Source organism: Aphelocoma coerulescens, chromosome 8 (genome assembly GCF_041296385.1).
Source record: "Aphelocoma coerulescens isolate FSJ_1873_10779 chromosome 8, UR_Acoe_1.0, whole genome shotgun sequence".
Taxonomy (NCBI): Eukaryota; Metazoa; Chordata; class Aves; order Passeriformes; family Corvidae; genus Aphelocoma; species Aphelocoma coerulescens.
The window spans coordinates 33,248,705-33,269,437 of NC_091022.1; the positions used below are offsets into that span (position 1 = coordinate 33,248,705).

The following is a 20,733-nucleotide window of genomic DNA, read 5'->3' on the forward strand; positions in this document are numbered from 1 at the left end:
CAACCTGCTCTAGCTAAGCCTACTTGGTGTAGATGGGTTGTGGTCTATGATTTCAAGAGATATCTTCAAACCTCAATAATTCTATTAATTCATTTCCAATTTCCCTCCAAAATATCCTTGCCTCTGTCTGGTCTCTTTTATGTCTCATCTGAATTTAGTGCTGGATGGTACTAGCATCAGGTATAAGTTCAGCCATCCTTACTTCTTGGGTAGGGTACCTGGGAAGTTAGTTCTTTAAAGAAAGTGTTTAATCCCTATAAATTACTGACTTACCTCCAGGAAGACCCATAATGCAACATCTTTGTTAGTATTTGACGTATGTAAGAAATAGATCTTATTTTTGACTGTCCTATGCGACCCAGCATTACACATAATACTTCTTGTTTGATGTTCCTGCCTGGTGTAGTTCAAGGGGAACATGTGCCAGCATCAAGAGTTGGTAATCATGAGCATAATCACCCAAGACAGTTTTAATTAGGAAGCAAAAGAGACAGTTTTGAGCAAAGGGACAGTTATCTTTACCCGTTTTACCTGTGACTAAATTCTTGGATTTGCTTTTCCGTAGAGCTGAGGAAGGAAACCGAAGTTATTTCTGAATGCTGTCCTGTTTGCTGTGATGCAAGAAAGTGCACAGCTGTAGTTAGTGTACTTTAAATTTACTATCTGTTTCAGAATAGACTTTAGCTGCAGCAAGTCAGAACGCCACTGCCGCTACCGGCCTCCTGAAGGGCACAGCGTAGGGCCGCGGACGCGCGGCGAGCAGCGCCGTTCGGTTCTGCGCAGCCGCCGGCAGGCGGGGCCCGAGCGGGTCCGGGGCGGGGACAGCGAGGCCGCGCCGGCCGCTGCCTTCCGCTTTGCCTCTTCCTGTGCGTGCAGAGAACATGGTGGGTATCGGGGTTCGCGGCGTGTTGCGGCTCTCTCGCCTGCCGGAAGGCGTTGTTTTCTAGCGCGCGGCTGTATCGGCCTTGGGGGAACGCGAGTCGCGCTGGGTCCGCTCGGGCGGACGGGGGTGGCACTCGCCTCTCAGCTGCGCAGCGGCCCCGGGAGCGCGCGGGCTGGTCCGGGCCTCGCGGGGCCGGGGGGGCATTGGGCGGCAGGGCCGGGCCCGGGAAAGGGCTCCTGCGTCCGGCGCTTCAGGTTATTCCTGGCGAGTTGGGGTTCTTTCTTAGATTTATTGCAAGGTTTGGTTCGCAGCCTTTCCCGGGGAAAGGTTTAGCCAGGCTGAACAGTGATGGCGTGAGATACGCAACCTGACGTAGGCTCAGAAGACTTGGAGAGATGTTTTTTCCCAGAGTCACGGTCACTGGTGTTGACTAAATTATGCCAAGTTGCTAAAGCGTTTTGTCCTGACATTGCAACTGACTTGTTGGTGCTTTTTACAGGGGACACCGCAAAAGGATGTTATAATAAAACCCGATGCCCCAAGCACATTACTTTCAGAAAAACATGCGGACTATATAGCTTCATATGGAACAAAGAAAGATGATTATGTAGGTATCAGTTTGTTACAGACAGTAATAATAGCTTTTATTTATTGGCTCAGAGTTAAGGATTAGATTAATGTTGACAAGCTAATTGTTTTTTACCCCGCAATCCAAAGTATAAAATAAAGATGTATTTGTTAATTTCTCTAGGTCTGTGATGAGTTTTGGCATGTATTATCTGAGTATAAATTTGAAGATTATCATTTTGGCTCTATAATTACTCTGAGACCTGAGAAAAAAGCTACTAGCTTCTTCATCCACTAGAATGCACAAGTAGAGTTGCATTTGCATGTTATTCTTTTGATGGGACAGCTAATATCAATTTTATAGTCGTGATTGGATGTAGTCCACAACAATGGGATTCTGCTTCCAGTAGGTGAAAATTGTCAATAAGTGCTTATGTGAAGAAAAGTTGCGGTTATCTTTATTGTTCACAAAAGCATGCCAAGCACTGTTGCTTTTGATTGTACTTCATATAAAAAAAAATAACATTTATGTAGTGTAGGTGATGTAATCAATGTAAGAGAATTCAATCTAAAATTTTACTTCCTGGTGCAACTTCAGATTGTGAGAGTTTCGGCACTTGGAAATAATAGACTTGTTATTTTTTGGAACTAGTTGGGGTGGCAGTTTGAGGGGTTCTTTGAATGCCAAGATAATAAGTGTTCTGAAGTGAATTGGCGCCCAACTACTTGTTTGTGCCTAATTTGATGAGCTTGATGCTTTGAAGTAGAAAAATACAGGAAGGGAGGGTGGTGTGTGTAGGTATATATGTGTGCATTTTCCTGTATATATGTGTGTATATACACATGTGCGCGATGTACAGAATATCTGTGAGTGGCTGATGCATAGTTGCTAAATGGATGGAAGATGGTTGACTACCTAGAAACTGTGAAAGTTAACTAATGTATTTTTATTGTTCTGTATTGATGGTGTGCTTATCTGATGAAGAGCTAAAATAATACACTGTTTAGGAATACTGTATGTCGGAGTATTTGAGGATGAGTGGTGTGTACTGGGGGCTGACAGCAATGGATCTCATGGGGCAACTGCACCGAATGAACAAAGAAGAAATTCTGTCATTCATTAAATCGTGTCAACATGAATGTGGTGGAATAAGTGCCAGCATAGGCCATGATCCTCATCTTCTGTATACCCTCAGTGCTGTCCAGGTAAGTGTAGTAGGGTAATTTTAGAAAAAAGTGGTTTTGAGTAAGATTTTGATGATTGCAGATTTATGAACCAGTTACTGTTGGAAGCCCGTGGCAAAAATTATTTCATTATCTTATTAAAAAAATCGAATGGACAAAACTTTAGGATTTATCTGTATCACTTTCTAAAAGTTGTCGTATTTGGGAATGTTTTACTTTTAATGGTCAGTCAATGGCTACTGCATTCTGTTAGCAATTTTGTAAGTTACCGTGAAATATTCCTTCGCTACAGGTTTTTCTGGAACATTTTATAGATAATTTTTGATTTTTAAAATTCTTCTTAGTGTACATTGAGGTGAAAGATACATATGACCAGAATAAGAGCAAAATTTTGATTTTATTTTTATCTGGGTTTTTAGGGAGTATAATTTTAAAACGATACTAGTCTGTTGAGCATTTTATTTATTTATTTGGTGCATACACTCCCCCTGATAAGAAGTAACTCTCAATCTTATTTTTTCAGTGCAACTAATCTCCACTATAGACTTATTTTCTCACTATTGCTTGTGCCCTTGTTTTGTTCTGGTTTTTGTTTTGGTTTGTTCTGCTCGTGCAAACCGTTGTGTGAAAAAGTACCGAAAAGGCTCAAACACTTCCAAACAATTTGCTTGATTGCTTGCAGCGCGCCTCTCTCATTCAATCTTGTGGATGAAGTATTTTAATGGCATTACAAATAAATAATACGGCATAGTTTTCTAGGCAGAAACGATGCTAGATTTAAGGTACTGGGTTTGAACCCCTTAGGTAGGACAGAATGCTCTAAGGTTGATTTTTATTACCACTTTAGCACTGGAATTACTCTGAACACTCTTGAGAACCAGGAAACTAAAGTTTCTTTAGGCTGTGATGTCTGAACTTTTCCAAACTGTCCAATCCAACTCCTTTCACAAATTCTAATTCAGTATAAGGGGGTACAATTTGAGGTTGTTACTTAACGTATTAGAGATGTTAGTTCTTAAATATATACTTGATATTACCAGGAGATGTTTTCATGTTAACTGAATTGAGCTCTAGTTGTGCAAACTGAGAAAGTGTTCGCAAATGCTGATGTAAAATTTTTGTGGTAAACTTAACCAGCATATCGTACTGAGTATGCATGGTGTTAGTGAACAAACTCGGTTTAGTCCTATCCACATATCCAGGATGTTTAAAGGATCTGGTCATATGTTCTTGTGATCACAGTTAATAGTAATTTGTTCAGATTTGTATTTAAGGTGCATGCCGTGATAATATATTTTCTGTTGGAGTTGTACATTCTTTTTTTGGAATTTTCCGTAAGACTTAAATTTTATCTAACAATTGAAAGATTCCAGCTAACGAGGTTTAAAGTCATAATGTCCAGTGTTTTTCAGGATTGTCACTATAATATTGCTTAGTTTCAACTGGGATTTTTTTTTTCATTTTGTTGTAAATAACAAATTCCTAATTACTCTTTACCTATTATGCAAGTTAGAAGTAAAAACATGAAGTCAGATGAGGCTCAGAAACAGTATTGTTATTTTCACACGACATTGTGTCCTACAGGTTTGCTGGTTTAAATCAGTGCTGGTTTGGAAAATTGTATTCCCTACTATAACCTTTATTTTTTTCTTCCAGAATATATTCACTGTATATTTGGTGTATAATCATATTGTTCATACTTTTTCTTAAATTGTTGCATTTTGGTTCTATTAGTTATATTTAAAAAGTGAATGTAAATAAAAATCTAATAATTTGAAATTAATAATTGTTGACAAGTTTGCACTGTAAGTGGAATTAGTAACTAGCAGCTTAACATACACATATCCAAGTAGCCACAGTGCAAAACAAAAAATTGGTACCTCTAAGATGTCATTGTCCCGTTACAATATTAACCATAATCAAATCTTTGTTCTACATATTGCTAAGATAAAACGAATAAACCTGGTTATGCTTTTGAAAGGAGACCTCAACATTGGAAAGTAACAAAGCATGAAAGAGTTCAGTTTGAATTGTCTGTATTTTCCTTTGAGAATTTCTTAAAGTTTTTAGATAGAGGTAATCTACAGTGCAGAGATTAACTACTAAAGTGAAAAAAAGGGTTTTTTTAATAAACCATACCAAATAGTATTCAGAGTGAATTAAATCACATCTTTTATAAATCCACTATTTTTTTGGTAAAAAAAAAAAAATTAAATTTTGCTTCTTTTTAATTGTTACTTTGTCATTTTTTTCCCCCCAGATTCTTATCTTATATGATAGTCTCCATGTAGTTGATGTAAATAAAATTGTTGAATATATACAGAGCTTGCAAAAAGAAGATGGATCATTTGCTGGAGACGAATGGGGTAATTTTTAGTTCTTTTAAATGTAGTGTCTAGGTTGACTTGTGTAAGTCTGTAAACTTAAGTTTCCTTGGATGGTCTTTTTGTATATGTATTGTATGTGAACACTTTTATTTTCTGAGTCATGAAAAAGAAGGGTTTGTGAAGGACAGAATTATGTTTCATTCCTTTCATAAATATTCTAAACTTCAGTTCCATTCTTGTATTAGAATAAAGTGTCCAGTTCTTAAAGAAGAAAACTTTTGGGCATTTGTAACTTGACAGTACTTTGATACACTAGATACGCTGTTTCATAAGGAACATTTTATACTTGGTATTTGGTGGTAGTCAGTAATGATCCGTATCCCCATGTCAACTGTGAAAGGATTTTTCACTGTGGGAGCGAGAAAAACTGGGTTTGTACTCATGAACTTCTGTTAATACTAATTCTGTTTCTGCATACAAATTCTTTATGACAAACATGGCGTTTTTAAGCTGTGGCGTAAATATTTAGTCACTCTAAAAGTATTTATCACCATGGAAGACCTAAATTTTAATAAAATCTATTGCATATCACTCATGTTCTTGTCTGGGTAAAATTCAGCAGTTGAGATCTTAGCAGTATATGTATGCTACTGTAAAGGTAGATTATATGCTATGTGTTAAATTGGTTCATAGTTTGCTGCATCCTTTTTGTTGAAGTATTGTCACAAGTGTACTGATTGCACAATGGCTTGGCATTATTTCTGAGAGGTGCAGCTGAAGGAGTGCGATACCTGATGTAGGACAGAGCAGCAGATTTTTGGTTTATGTGTTTCAGCTTGTGAATTTCTTGAGAAGTCTTGAGTAAGTTTGACCAAAAGAATGAATGTTTGCAGCTCAGTTCAATTTAAAATTGTGACTTCAAGTATTAATTGCTTGGAGTTTGTGCTACAAGAGTTATATTGGACTTGACAAGCAATCATTCTGTTACAGGCATAGGAGCTTTGGTTTTTCTTCCAGGTACAAATATGCAAAAGAAACCTTGTAACTTTTAATTAGTTTTCCTGTAAAACAAGAAGTGGCTTCTACTTTTGCCTGGATTTAAGGGAGAGTAAGAGTTGTCTGATTATTTTTGCATTATTTCCGTTGCTCTGCAATGATCTGTAGAGCACTACAGATAAAATCCAAAATTATACAGTTTTTTGTAAATTACCACTAGTTGAATTGATTTGGATATATAGGTGTCCAGCTCTAAATGAGTTGTTGACTTTTATGCATACTAAAACATCACTTGAATGGTAAGGTACATTTTCTAAATTACTGGGGGAATAATTGGTAAGTTGGAAAATTAAATTGTATGGGGGGATTTTTTTTAGCTGATTTTTGTTTTTCTGTGTAGAACCTAGGATTTTCACATTTTGTTCCATACTTTCAGTAGTGATTTAAGTGTATGTTTGTTGAAAAAATAATCTTTATGTCATTCCTTACCCCCTACATTATAGGAGAAATAGATACAAGGTTCTCTTTCTGCGCTGCAGCAACTCTTGCACTTCTGGTAAGTCCTAAACCATCACTTGCACAAGTAGGGAATCGATTGGTACTGCTCTTTGATACTGCTGAAGTTTCTGTAGAAGATGAGTTTGGTAGAATATCAAGTGCATTAGTTATTTTCTGACTTGCAGGGAAAGCTGGATGCTATTGATGTGGGAAAAGCAGTAGAATTCGTTTTGTCCTGTATGAACTTTGATGGAGGATTTGGTTGTAGACCCGGTTCTGAATCACATGCAGGACAGGTGAGTTTCTCTTTGTAAGGAAATATTTTCAATTAGCAAGCATCACATGCTGCCTATAAATGTTTCTTTACAACACGTATCAGTGATGACAGGTGATGTACCTCTTGTTTCCCAAATGCCTGATTCTAGTGTCTCAGTTAAAATAAATGAACAGATAAGTAACCTAATCTGAGAAGGCGGGTCAAGACTCGAGAGTTTAGTCTAGGTAGAAAAAAAGATCATAATGGAATAACTTTGGAAGACTGTATTTCAGTCTTCGCATAGTGATGTTGAAATTGCTAGCCTGAGGATTTTTAGAGAATTTGAGATGGGTATCAAGGGACAGTGGACAAGATTTATCACTGTTTCTGACACAGATCATAATGAGAGATAAAGATCAATCGTATAGCATGTTTGAGATTTATCAGCCAATGAACCCAAATAAAAATGAACCAAGAATCCTGTCAAGCATTACTTAATTTTTTGAGGAAAGTCAGTTTTAAGATGACATACCTAACTTAGTAATGGGAATATTTATCAGCTCTAGTCACTAGTTACTAGTGTTACTGGTGACAGTGAATTCTGAAAAATGCTCAGTAAAATCTACTTGAGAAGAAAATGCAGTAGTATAATTAGAACAAATTAAGGGATCTCCTGAGGAAGACAATCTTAACAGGAAATGTACATAATTTAAATAATTTTAATTTTAAATTTACCTTTCCTATATTTATTTCTTTTCGTGGAAGAGTTTATTGCACTTAGCCTGAATGTGTGAAAAAAATCAACTTTGAATGCTGTTGCAGTTACCTGTTTATTTTGCATAATTATGGTGAGTAATGCCATAGTCACGATTCACCTCATCCCATGAAAATACTGGAGGCGTTTTGTTGACAAGTGTTGGGTTTCCTGCCCCTTCTTTGTTTAAAATCAGGAAAAAAAAGTTAAATCTGTTACATGTACTTATCTTATAGTTTTATGTACAGTAGCATTGCCCATATAGTCTAAATGGCTGGATCATATTCTAGTGTTCAAGGAAGTCGGTTCAATAGCTGAACCCCACTCTGGTTGCAGCTGGCGTTTCCTGTAAGGATTAGCTCTGTTGTGCTTATTCACATACTCCTTAAAAAGCTATCTCTTTCACCTCCATGGAAGTTCAGTAGTTTCCTGGGAATGTTGTCAAACCTGATCTCCTTTTATGACTGGGCAACCTGCCTAGTGGATGAGAGAAAGGCAGTGGATATGTCTACCTAGACCTGAGTAAAGCCTTTGACACGCTTTCCCACAGTATTCTCCCAGAGAAGCTGCAGCCCATGGCTTGGACAGGTGCAGTTGGGTGAAAAACGGGCTGTGTGGCCGGACCCAGAGAGCAGTGGGGAATGATGTTAAATCCAATTGGCAAAGGGTCACGAGTGGAATATTCCAGGGCTCAGTTTTGGGGCCAGTCCTGTTTGATACCCTCGTCAGTGGTCTGGACAAAGAAATCAAGTGCATCCTCAGTAAGTTCACAGGAAGGACCAGTTTGTGTGAGAGTGTTGATTCATGTGAGGGCAGAAGGCTCTGCAGAGGAGTCTGGACAGGCTGGATCCATCGGCCACCACCAATTGTGTGATGTTCAACAAGGCCAAGTGCTGGGGCCTGCGCTTGTGTCACAACAACCCCCTGGAATGCTCCAGGTTTGGGGAACAGTGGCTGGAAAGCTGTCCAGCGGCAAAGGACCTAGGAGTGCTGGTCGACAGGAGCTGAACATCAGCCCAGGTGTGCCCAGGTGGGCAAGAAGGCCAGTGGCACCTCGGCTGTACCAGCCACAGCGTGGCCACTAGACCAGGGCAGTTGCCATCCCCTGTGCTGGCCATCGCTGAGGCACTTCCAATCCTGAGGGCAGTTTTGGGCCTTTCACTTCAAAAAGAACACGATGGTGCTGGAGCATGTCTAAAGAAGAGTAATAGAGCTGGGGAAGGGTCTGGAACATAAGGCCTGTGAGGAGCAGCTTGAGGGTACTGGAGTGTTTAGTCCTGAGAAAAGAAGGTTCAGGAGAGACTTCACTGTTGTACAACTACCTGAAAGGAGGCTGTGGCAACGTGGGGGTCGGCCTCTTCTCCCACTTAGTAACAGGACAAGGGAAAATGGCCTCAAGTTGCGCTGCAGGAGATTCAGGTTGGATATTGGGAAAAATTTCTTCACTGAGGAGTGGTTAAGCATTGGAACAGGCTCCCTAGGAAAGTGGTGGAGTCTCCATCCCTGGAAGTGTTCAAAAAATGAGTAGATGTGGAACTTTGTGATACAGTTTAGTAGTATTAGGTGCTATGAGGTTAAAGGTTGGACTTGATGATTTTAGAGGTCTTTTCCAACTTTAGTGATTCGATGATTCTTGGCTTTTTGTGCTTTGCTGCTTTCTTAGTGACCATGTGAAATGTGACCGAAGTATGCTCTTGCACTGTAAATGTTATCTCCCAGAAAAAAACTATTAATTTTTAAATTAATTATTAAAAGGGGATTAATCAATGCAGATGTATTATATGGCACTTTGAAAGTAAGCGTGACATGACTGAATATATGTGGAATTGCCAAGACAGTTAATGATCTGGGTTAGCCTGTTTCTGCTGGGGAATTCATTTGGTCTTTAGTTTACTCTCTGCAAGCATTAGGGTAAAAGGCAGGTACAGGAACAAACCATAGACTGAACGCAGAATTTTGATAAAGGCCTGCAGCAGTCAGTTTGACTACTGTGGCTTGAGAATCTGTGTTTTTAAAATAAAATTACATGGCTCTGTCAGATCTCCTAGGATCACTTTCCACACCTTTTATTAGTGTCTTATATTAGTAAAATACTACTGCTATGTAAATAAATTGTGTTACTGGTACCTTTGTACAAAAGCGACTGCAACAATAACATACTTTTCTGAAGGAAAAGTCATTGAAACTAAAAGTTGATATGTGTGTGCGCTTATTTTGCATTGTTTACATGACCGTATTGCTGCTTTGAGATCTTCCTGCTTTTAGTCTGCTAAACTATACTTAGTTTTTAAATACACAAAAAATTAATGTCTGTAATTTTAGATCTATTGTTGCACAGGATTTCTGGCTATAACAGACCAGCTGCATCAAGTAAATGTTGACTTGCTGGGTTGGTGGCTTTGTGAACGTCAGTTACCTTCTGGAGGTCTCAATGGACGACCAGAGAAGGTATTGTGTGGCTGCTTTTCTTTGTTCAAACCTTAGTAGCGATTGTTTTTTCTAAAGCTGAACTTCTTCTGCAAAATGTCAGGACTTCTGTAAAGTACTTAGTAACCTTTTCAAAGAAGTCAGTCCTTCATCTTGATTCTTTATTTTGATACTAACATTGTCACGCAGTCCTTAGCTATGCTTCGTTTGAGTCCTCAGTATAGCAAATTACACATACTGAAGGATGTCTTGGTGACCGCTTGAACCATCATCCTGTTAAACTGGGTCTTTAATATTTTCTGACTTCGGGAATGATCTTTTCTATAGGATTTGTATAAAAATTACTGTTTTACTGGATATAAATCCCGAGTGTCATAGTGTTCCACATCACACTAGGAAGCTGTGTAACCTAGAATAATCTGTGGCAAATGGCTAGTCACAACTAACAGATTCCACTGCTGCCCCCCTCCCCCCAAAAATACAAATAGTTGATACGAACTTCTTTTTATTTCCTCCTGAAAAAAGTGCTGTGGTTTTTCAGCCTCTCTCACAGAAGGTGAAGTCTTTAAAAATCACATTCCTGTTACTCCAGAGACATTCTTAAATGTTGTGTCTCTGCAACAGTATTATGACAGCACACCTGGTAATGTGCAGAATTACCAGTAAAATTTGCAATGTTAGATTTAAAACAAAATCAAATATTAATCTGCCTCTCTGCTTGCCAGTTACCTGACGTATGTTATTCGTGGTGGGTGCTAGCTTCTTTGAAGATGATTGGTAGAATACAGTGGATTGACAGAGAGAAACTGCGCTGCTTTATTTTGGCTTGCCAGGATGAGGAGACTGGAGGATTTGCTGACAGACCAGGAGATATGGTAAGTAATATTTTTTCTAAATAAAATACATGTGAAAATTTCAACTGGAAATTTCAGCTTTTGTTTGAGTGTAACTCAACTCACGGTTCAGGTGGGTTTTGCAGAGGCTGCAGTTTACTCTGAAGGAAGAAGAGGGTAGAACTGCCATTGAAGGCATAGTTGAGGAGCACATACTGTACAAAGCACTTGTATCACCCAGTGAAGTCAGTTGCCATTCCTTACAAAATCTGGTTTGGTTCCCGTAACACATGCAACACAGACCATTTCTCACAAGAGCATTTGGAAGATCTGTGTAAAAACACTGCCTTTGGTGGTGGGTTTTTTGGGTTTATTATTTTGTTTTGTGACATGATCTGCAAGCTAAAGTCTGGTGGAGTTGAAGTAGTCTTCAACTCTCTTGGTGTTTTTGTCTGTTCTAAATAAATCATACGTTTTTATTAAGAATCCCTATACACTAATTTTCATTCTTTGCCACTCCAGCCACTGAATAAATCTTCTAGCTGGCATTTTTCTAGATGAGGGAGGAAGAAGCTTTTGTGATAACATCATCAAGAGGCTGGTGGTATGGATTTTTTGCTTGTTGAGAGAGCAGTTACCGTTTAGCTGGTCTGTTCTCTCTGATCTCAACTGGAAGTAATTGAGATTGTCCCAGTGAAATGGCAGATAAAGTTCGTATCTTTCAAGAGTGCTGGACAGATGAAATAAAAGGTATTATGGGACTTCATTGCAATTCCTATAGAACACTTGGCTTATTTGTTAACGGTCTGGGGAGGTATTAGCTGTTTTTATTGTGGCTGCCCGTGTCTGCTCCCTTCTCCAGAAATGCATTAAAAAATAAAGTAACTTTTTATTTTTTTGTAAACCACTACTTTATTCCCAGTTGGGGGAGAAATCTGTTAACTCCTATCTGTCATTTGGAAAGTGTTTTTGTGTTCTTAAGATAGGAAGAGTTTTGTATTTCTAAGGCACTTACAGGAAGACGTTTTCCCTTTTCAGCATTCTCCAAGAAAAGCCCAGCACTTAAAGTCTAAATGTTTTTCTGGCTTTAAGTACTGAAATATTTGTATCTTCTTAAAGAGCAGCTCTGCAGAGCCTTTTTTCTATATCTAATGAGACCACCTTTTGGAGAATTTTTCCGTGTTATATTAGCAGACATTTTGTATGATTTTTACCTGTCTTCAATTGCTGAAGTGTAGAAATTTCTACTCCTGTAGAAATGCCGATGCCCAGGTTTTTGCTTTGTTCCTGCAGAAACTCATTCCTAACAGACCTTGTTGTTTTGGGGGATTTTGTGTTTGGGTTGTTTTTTCATCTGTTTGTTTGGGAGGAGGTGGTGGTCACGTGGTTTTAGCAGTAGAGGTTGGGGGGGTGTTTTTATTTATAGTTCTGGGAGGTTTTCTAGCAAAATAGGTTGTGGCTTCCCTCTCAAGGTTTTACAGCATAGCTCTGTATTTGGAGACATTAAAGAGCATTATGATGTTTCTGAAGAACAAATGGGGAATTTATGGAAGTGGTACCTGTAGATGATCCAGTTTACTTTTAAAGTGTTAATTATCTTCGCTTCTACCACTCTGTGATATCACATGCTAATAGACACATGTGAGTGCTTTCTGTCTAACTCAGAGTTGAAAATCGTCTTAGCAGCAGATAATTGATAAGCATTCCTGAGTAAATCGTAGTATTGTAAAAGCCTGCTATGGATATTGTCTTGCCTGTCAACACATGTTAGCACAAATGAAAGTTTGTTCAGTTGTATTGTCTTCCCCAGCCATGGAGATTTTCAGTTCTCCTGCTGGCAAACAAAAGTTTCATTCCATACAAGTGAAAAACGGATTAACTTTTGGAAACAGACACAAGCTTTCTTTTTTCTCCCAGGTGGATCCATTTCACACCTTATTTGGAATTGCTGGACTATCTTTACTAGGAGAAGAACAAATTAAGGCCGTCAATCCTGTCTTTTGTATGCCAGAAGATGTCCTTCGTAGAATAAATGTACAGCCTGAGCTTGTAAGCTAAGCCTTGTAGAGACAAAAGGTTTACATGACCAGTTGCTTTGGTTTTACTGATTTATAATCTCATCTGTGAAACTGTCAGCATATTCTTCTTTCAGATGTGTTTACATTATGGAAGTCAAGCAATTGCTTTGCTGTGGACTTTGTCAGTTTATAAATTGTATCAGAACAGGCTGGTTCTCCTGACCTGAGTGTAACTTGTTCTTTGGTTGTATTCTAAGATACCTAGAAACATTTCTAATCTGTATCTAAATGTGTGGGCCTTGGTGCTTTTTTTTTTTTTTTTTAATATAATATTCAAATTAAAGCTTGACTGTGTGAATGCTTAACTTTTCGTGTAGTATCAGCCATGCCAGTACTGGTCTTTACACAGGCCTCTTTTGATGGTAGATCATGCAAAGCACTTTAAAAGAATAGTAAAAAAAAAAAATTAAAAAAACCAAAAAAACAACAACCAACAAAATTTTACCTAAGCCATGCACTTAAATACCACACACTTAAGTATTTAATTCTTCCTGTTCACGTTTGCCATCACTTTTCTATATTGAGAAACAGCTGCTTCTTCTCACAGTAATTGATACCAGTAAAACCACAATTACAATTCTTCTAAATATGTGAATGTCTTCATTTATTGGTGAGTCCCGTAGCCAAAATTCCACTGATACTTGAAATACAGCCTACCTTGAGTATGTATAGTGAAACTTGCTAACATTAAACATTCTAGAGAAGGTCCCTGTAGGACAGTGACTTGTAATTGAATTTAAAGTTGATTCTAAATTTCTTGCTGGGTTGAAATCCTGCTTTTGTAGCTTTTGAGACACTAATTGTCAACGCTTGATTATGGTGTAATTGAAAATAAAAATAGCTGTGGAAAATACTTGTTCTCTGAAGGGTGAAATCCTCTTTGTCTTCATAGGAGTGCTAAAATTGCCTTTTAATTTACATTCCACACATCGTAGCTGAGACTGAATGGTATTCCACTTGTAATATACAGTAAAAGGTAATTGTGAAGGGGAGAAAGTCTTTGATAATCTCTGTACTTATGCTTAAGTAAGGCCTAAAGTTGTTTTACCTGTTCTTCACTCAGCAGAGATAGCCACCCAAGATTTGGCCTGCACAGTTTTCATACTAGCAGAACTATATATTGATGTGTAGTCAGTCATTTAAAATAAAAACCTAAACTCACTGAATAGGAAATACTGGTTTAGGCTACAATACTGGGAATTAATTTGATAAGAGTAAGACCGCTGTAGCCATGACCAGCTTTTGAACCAACTTCAGTCACAGTAACAGGAGTGCCTTTGAGCACCTCAGAAGTAAAGGCTTTATCTTGAGTACAGCAAAACAGCCCAAAGTCCAGGGTGACTGGAGAGAGTGTCTTAGTCACAGCAGTCAAGGGAATGGTTGAGCTTTTTCTCCTCTTAAGGGTGTGTCATCATATCCTTCTTGTAGTTCTGCAGGAAAAGAATGCCTCAAGTGGGAGAGCTATACACTGTATAGCTATGAAGCTATACATTCGCTAACACTGCAGAGGACCAAGAATCAGCCTTAAAATGGTCTGTTCCTTTTCCCAAGTTTCATATCCCCCCTCACACCTCCACCACCATCCTGAAAAGCATAGTCTCTTCCTGCTTCCAGCAGCTCTGAAATCCCACATCACTGTTGCACCGTAACTACAGACCTTGAATCAACTTCTTCCTACCAAAATGTTGACCCTTAAATTATCAGAACTCTGATGGATCTCCAATTGCCACGCTCTGTCTGGCGTAGCCTTGCCAGCATCTCCTGACTCCAAATTCCAGGTCAAGGAAGACATCCTTCATTTTCCCAAAACATGTACCCAAACTCCATGCACTGTATCTCATGCAGAATTTTTGAAGACAAAAATCAAACCCACAGTATAGCCTCAAACTTTGGAGCAAACCTTTCTTCAGAATAACTGGAGAGTGATCTGGGTCCCTTGCAGAGGTAACTTTGTTCAGAAATAGCTGAGCATTTGAATTACACTGATGGAGGTGAGAGGAGTGGCACAGCGGGCCGTGTGGAGTAGGTGAATGCTTATGGGCATAGCAGACATCTTGTCTCTTTGTTTTTCTGGGTGCCACAGGAGAGATGCTGTAGAACAAGTGAGTGGAGTATTGTGCACTACTGAGGACAGTATTTCTGTGGAAGAGGTCAATGTTGGCTGGCATGACCTCCAGCTCCGTGTTTTTGCAAATGATGAAGAGGGACCTGCCTGCTGATTGCAGCAGCATCCCAGTTAAATTGATGAGGTCCTTCTTGAGGATGGATTCTGACACGCAGCCCTGTGAAAGCGGAGTTGAAGGGCCAGTGATCTGAGGGGGTGGGGTGGAGAGACTGCAGAGTGGAACGGGCGAGCTGCTTAAGTCAGTGTAGTGGTGAGGGGTGTTCAGGATCAGTCATGTTTTGGTGCTGAGAGCAGGCGGGGAATTCTTTCCTCTTGAGAGGAGCATGTGCTGGGCATGGCAGTTCCAGCCTGTGTCCGGCCTCGTCCGGCGGAGTCTTTCCAGATGCAGAGTTGTTTTTCCTGCGTGTGGTAGTCTTGCGTATTACGGTCATGTCGCGTTACGTGTAGTGCGTGTGTGCGCTCGGGGTGGAGCTGCACGAGCTCAGACCGCTCCTGGTACTGCGGCCCCGCTGGGCCCCGCCCCACCGCGCCCCGCGCCACTACGGGCCGGCTCAGCCTTGCCAGCCGCCCGCCCGCTGCTCTCGGTCAGGGATCCCGCGCCGCCCCCGGCTCGGCACGGCCCGCTGCGGCACCTCTCAGGCGGGGGCCACGCCGGGGTGGGTCTGCGAGGCGGGGGCGGGGCGGGGCCGGGCCAGGGGCGGTTCTGCGGGGCGGGACAGGACTAGGGCGAGATGGGGCCGGGCTAGTTCTACGGGGCGGGGCAGGGCTGTGTAGGGGGTGGGGGTGCCCCGTCTCCCGGCTTTCCGTGGCGACAGTGGCCCTTGGGCGCGGGAGCGCTTCCGGGGCAGCGTCATCACCGTCACCCTCGCCGTCATCGTCGTGATCAGCATCATCATGACAACGCTCCGTGCCTTCACGTGCGACGATCTCTTCCGATTCAACAACATGTGAGCGCCGGCTGTCCCCTCTCCCTGCCCCCGAGCCCCTGCGCGCTTCCCCACCCCGCGGGGTCCTCGGGGCGCCCCGCCGGCCGAGCGGGCCGACCCCGTGGTGAGCGCCGCTCTCTCTTCCCCCACAGCAACCTGGACCCGCTGACCGAGACCGTATCCTTCCCGCCGGGGCAGGGGTGCGGGGCCGGGCGCGGGCGGCGCAGCCGTGGCGGCCGCAGTTGCTCCTTAACCGAGAGCCCAGTACGGGATTCCGTTCTACTTGCAGTACCTCGCCCACTGGCCCGAGTATTTCATCGTCGCCGAGGCGCCCGGCGGGGAGCTGATGGGTTACAGTGAGTGCCGGGTGTTCCGGCGGTAACGTCTCCCTTCGTTGCCTATTTCGGGGATTGTGACGCGGGAGCTTTTCTTACTCTTCGCGTTTACCAAATATCCAACATGGAAGAGGAACGTTGCGTTGCATCTTCCCGTTTCTTAAATGTCTTAGGGTATTATGCAGGACTCACGGCAGTAGCTTCCAGTTTGATGTTCCTAGCGCAGCTGTGGTAACATCCACCCGTATTTGGTGAATGGGTGTTTCTGTAATCTGGAATTAAGCCCCTACGCTCCCTACACAGAGTCAGTAAAAGTGCTGGGTTTGCGTTTTGCATTGCCCTGTAAGGGAAAGCTTTGGGCCTGGATGTCATTTGCTGATTTGCTGTGTAATATTTGTGTTTTTCAGAAATCATGCCAAAGAGAACTGCCAGGAGGTGGGGTGGGGCAGAGTAATGGTTTTTGCAGGGACCCGAGAAATAAAATATTTGACATACTAAAGCTGCAAGTATGTGTGCTATATAGAACATTTCTCTGTACCCACCACACTAGTTGCTTATTAGCAGTGACTGTGATACCTGTAAAAGCACAGTGTGGATGTGTGAATGTTCATTAATAAACTCACATTGGATCGGCCCAGTGTGGAAAGGAGAGAAACTAGAAGGAAGCTCCCCAAAACACCATCCCCACCTCCACTTCTTTTTTTTTTTCCCCTTCGACGCGTCGTGTTTGCAGGGCCCTAGCTTTCTGTTTCCAGATTGGTGAAGCTTCCCAAGCTCTATTCCCCCATAATCTCCAAAAGTCCCCAATAGTTGCTGGAATGGTAGTTTTGAGCTTCTAGCCCTCTGCTCCTCCATTATTTTAGTCAGATCTTAAATTTTGGTTCAGGGAAAGACTCATGAGAATTGCTTAAAATTTGCATTAGAAGCCACCTCAAGCAAAAATCTGCAAACTTGTTCGGTGTTTTTTTTACGCTAGTCAAGAAACTGTTGTAATATTTGAGCAAAATGACACTTTTAGTGGCCACCAAATCATAGAGTGATAACCCCTGTTTGAGCCTTTACTGTGACCATTGTAACATTTGTTTATCCATGGCATATTCCTCTTGTGAAGTCATCTGGCTGCGAGCAGTGCATTACTCCACAGGCACTGCTGTGCTGATGCGCTCTGTATGTTCACAGTCATGGGCAAAGCCGAAGGCTCTGTGGCTAGGGAAGAATGGCATGGACATGTTACTGCTCTCTCTGTTGCACCAGAATTTCGACGTCTGGGTTTGGCTGCTAAATTGATGGAGCTCCTGGAAGAAATTTCAGAAAAGTGAGTAGTATGTCTAGTTTAAGTTTATATTTTAAAGTAATATTTCCATAGACACCTGTCCCTGGTTTACGTGCAGAATTTGGCTTTACGTAGTGTTCTGATTTTCTGAAATTCCTCATAGTTGGAGAAAAAGAGTTACGAAAGTTGCTTAGCAGTTTAAAATCTCATGGTTTTTCTGAAAGCTAACTTGCCAGAGTGAGGAGTACGTGGTCTGAATTCCAGTAGAGATACTGTGTAAAAGAACATTTCTTGACAGGAAAAGAGCTTTGTGAAATGTCATCACTGTTTCCTGTAGGGCCTCCAACATACTTGTTCAGTAATTGTGGGCTTTGTGCAATGCCCTCAGGCACAATCTTGAAGAAATTTTGTACTGCAGAGAGTATCTTAGCTTACTTGCCATTCCGTGTTTGGTTACTTGTACCTGAGAAAATTTAATTTAGTGTCAGATGAACCCACTGGGAAATGTCCTTAACTGATTCTGGTAGGGTAACCCCACTACAGTTGGTAAAATTGGAAAATATTACCATGTTTTGAAAAAATTTGCCTTGTGAAGTTAAGGGGCTATCTCCTGTCAGGCAACTGGATTTTGTGACCGATTCCACTCCTCCTAATCCAAGCAATCTAAAACATGGATTTTTTTTTTTTTAATCGTATCATATGGATTTAGGCCTGTGGGGGTGTTTAGCTTGTCCCGTTCTTTCTGTCCAAATTTCTGCACCCACTAACTGGTGTAGAAGGGCCGTGCGACAAAAATAAAATGAAATTTGTGTCTATATTTGAATTTTCCCTTGGTAAAGGAGTGTATCTGTTATTACATTGTGAAAGATGTTTGATCAGTGTACTACATCAGACTCACTTTGGTTTGATTACAATTTATGGGTTGTTATTTAGAAATACATTGATGTACGATGCCTTATTGTGGTTTTGTTTATTTGTTTGTTTGTTTTTTTCCTCCCCTGCTAAAGAAAGGGTGGATTTTTTGTCGATCTCTTTGTGAGAGTATCAAATCAGGTTGCTGTAAATATGTATAAGCAACTAGGCTACAGTGTGTACCGGACAGTCTTAGAGTACTACTCAGCTAGCAGTGGGGAGCCAGATGAAGATGCTTACGGTAAGTTCTTGTTCTGTCTCAAATTGAATGGAACGATTCTCACGTTTAGGGTTCCTGGGCTTGTTTGTAAGAGTATTATTATTTTTTTTGGTATATGAAACAATTTCAGATAGCTGATTAGTGGGATTTTTGTATCTTCCTTTAGGTAACTTTTCCTACTTAAGATTATATCAGTTACAAAACTTAATCTTGCCATTTACGCATTTTGTAGCATCTCTGGCAAAATCAACTGCAAAACAAGAGTAAACGCAAAGGAATGGCAGTGCTTTCTTCCTTTCCTCCCGTAACAGGGACTTGAAACTTCTTCAATGAGAGGGTGGTTGGTAACTGCAATGGCCTCTCTCCAGGGAAATGGTCATGACACCAAGCCCATCAAAGTTCAAGGAATATCTGGACAATGCTCCTAATCATACAGTATAGTTTTAGGTAGTTCTGTGCAGAGCAAGGTGTTGCATCCTTATAGGTCCCTTCCAACTTGAGGTAGTCATATGATTCTAGGAAATTTTCTTGATTCAAAATTACCTTATTTTAATGGAGAAGTCATTTAATATGGCTTTGTACAATGACTGTGTTACTATAAAAACATTTTTTCTTTTTGCTATAGATATGAGAAAAGCTCTTTCCAGAGATACAGAGAAGAAATCAGTTATACCTCTGCCTCATCCTGTGAGGCCAGAAGACATCGAGTAACTTTAAGCTGTGGTTCTAATGCAATTTACTAAGTATCAGGTTCCCTCTCCTATAACCCCCAATAGCTTACGGATAAGAAGTTTTAGGCCGAATGTTTTTCCCATAAAATACTAAAAAGCAATGTTGAGAAGCTGACTAACACTGCTTATATTGGTAGTGGCTGTACACTGCCACACTTAACTCTGTTATTTTTCCTTTCACATATTGGAGATTTGGAGACTATTAAAATGGAATTACCTCCTGTGTGGTCTTGGTTTTCTGTCAAACCAAAATACCTGAATTCAGTAATAGTAAAAACTCTTCAAATGCATTTATTCGTGACCACTGAAAATGCTGTACTGTTTTCTCTGTGTGTCCCAGCTGGCCAGGGAGTGCAGGGCAGGAGAAGGCTGGCAGCCACAGAAAGCGAACCAGCACTTCCTATCCTTGTATTTATGGGGGATGAGCTGCACCCTCCGGTGTCCTGCCCATGGCACGCAGCACGCTCCGCAGCGTCCAGAGGTCAGGGAATCTCAACTAGAGGGCCACACACAGCCCCGTTGCATGGCTATCCTCCACAAGCCTTCCGGCCCCGAGCAGGGCAGCCTTCAGAGGCCATCATTTCCCAACAGGCTCCTTGCCCTTCCCGGAGGTCCTGGCCAGCACAGGACCCTCCACTACTGTGTTCTCCACTGGCACCAGAAGCAGAGCCGCAGCTGGGGCAGTGCGACAGCCAAGGCTGCTGCTGTGGCAGAGAATGGCGTGGTGAAGCCAACAGCCAGAAAGCCTTCCCGGCCGGAGCACCTCTTCAGTGTGGAATGCCAGTGCCTTTGGGCTCGGGGCTGGAGGTGCCACTAGGCCTTTTCTGCTACCGAAGGCGGCTGTCCCGGAGAACTGCTCCCAGGCAGCGGCTGAGCCTGGGGGTTCAGCCTGGCTGAGCACTGCAGGCACGGGCACCACTGGAGCCCTCAGCGGGTCGCCAGGGACCGGTGCCACGTCCCACTCCTTCCCAGCAGTTCCAGGTGGGCCGGGCAGCGAAAAGGTGCTCCCTTCCGGCTACAGGACTCGTGGCACAGTTTGGGGGAGCCAGGGATGAAGCAGCGCCAGGCCAGCACTTCCATCTGGCACAAGATGGAGCTGTCTCCCGGTCGGGTCTCCTCTGCAAAACACATCCCAGGGATGGGAACACAGTGATGGGCACTGGGATGCCCAGGTAGTGCTTGGATGGGCACAGATAAAGCTCTGCCCTCAGTGGTGGGCTGCTCTGAACAGGCACCCTGAGATCATTCACCCCAGACAGACCCCACCAGCATCCCAAAAATACCCCAAGAAACCAGCTGGGACTAGGGAATGTCAGCACATTGTCTCTGAGGAGGGGCTCAGTCAGCAATTCCCAGGGCTAACCTCTCAGAGCTCCTACACACTCACCCAGGTGTGTCTGAATCCCT

At 41.9% G+C, this 20,733-nt stretch overlaps 2 protein-coding genes and 1 non-coding gene across 4 annotated transcripts; all 3 read left to right on the forward strand.

Annotated features, from left to right (window-relative positions):
• Positions 1-807: 807 nt before the first annotated feature.
• On the forward strand, positions 808-13,657 carry RABGGTB (Rab geranylgeranyltransferase subunit beta). 2 transcript variants are annotated; one of them, XM_069023725.1, is made up of 9 exons: positions 808-884; positions 1,383-1,490; positions 2,459-2,656; positions 4,896-5,001; positions 6,462-6,514; positions 6,642-6,752; positions 9,789-9,914; positions 10,619-10,768; positions 12,644-13,657. In XM_069023725.1, exons 1-9 carry the CDS (start codon positions 882-884, stop codon positions 12,782-12,784), a joined length of 996 nt encoding a protein of 331 aa, XP_068879826.1. In that variant the 5' UTR covers positions 808-881; the 3' UTR covers positions 12,785-13,657. The 2 variants fall into 2 exon arrangements, with proteins under 2 accessions (XP_068879826.1, XP_068879827.1); XM_069023726.1 differs by lacking the exon at positions 808-884 and having other exon boundaries at positions 1,404-1,490; positions 2,436-2,656.
• LOC138114412 (small nucleolar RNA SNORD45) lies at positions 1,634-1,716 on the forward strand. The gene has a single exon (XR_011152622.1). It is a non-coding gene; the product is annotated as a small nucleolar RNA SNORD45 (small nucleolar RNA).
• Positions 13,658-15,701: 2,044 nt separating the features above from the next.
• NAA20 (N-alpha-acetyltransferase 20, NatB catalytic subunit) lies at positions 15,702-19,549 on the forward strand. The gene is made up of 6 exons (XM_069023727.1): positions 15,702-15,876; positions 16,008-16,032; positions 16,121-16,211; positions 17,370-17,505; positions 18,471-18,616; positions 19,221-19,549. Exons 1-6 carry the CDS (start codon positions 15,824-15,826, stop codon positions 19,304-19,306), a joined length of 537 nt encoding a protein of 178 aa, XP_068879828.1. The 5' UTR covers positions 15,702-15,823; the 3' UTR covers positions 19,307-19,549.
• The last annotated feature ends 1,184 nt before the right edge of the window (positions 19,550-20,733 follow it).

What these genes read in the sequence shown, in the direction of transcription:
- RABGGTB (XM_069023725.1), top strand. An exon ending in GAACAAAGAAAGATGATTAT is followed by an intron (nt 1,491 to 2,458) that starts GTAGGTATCAGT and finishes TACACTGTTTAG; the next exon opens with GAATACTGTATGTCGGAGTA. An exon ending in TCAATGGACGACCAGAGAAG is followed by an intron (nt 9,915 to 10,618) that starts GTATTGTGTGGC and finishes TCTGCTTGCCAG; the next exon opens with TTACCTGACGTATGTTATTC.
- NAA20 (XM_069023727.1), top strand. Translation starts at nt 15,824, where the DNA reads ATGACAACGCTCCGTGCCTTCACGTGCGACGATCTCTTCCGATTCAAC. An exon ending in CGGGGAGCTGATGGGTTACA is followed by an intron (nt 16,212 to 17,369) that starts GTGAGTGCCGGG and finishes GTATGTTCACAG; the next exon opens with TCATGGGCAAAGCCGAAGGC. An exon ending in CTGGAAGAAATTTCAGAAAA is followed by an intron (nt 17,506 to 18,470) that starts GTGAGTAGTATG and finishes CCCCTGCTAAAG; the next exon opens with AAAGGGTGGATTTTTTGTCG.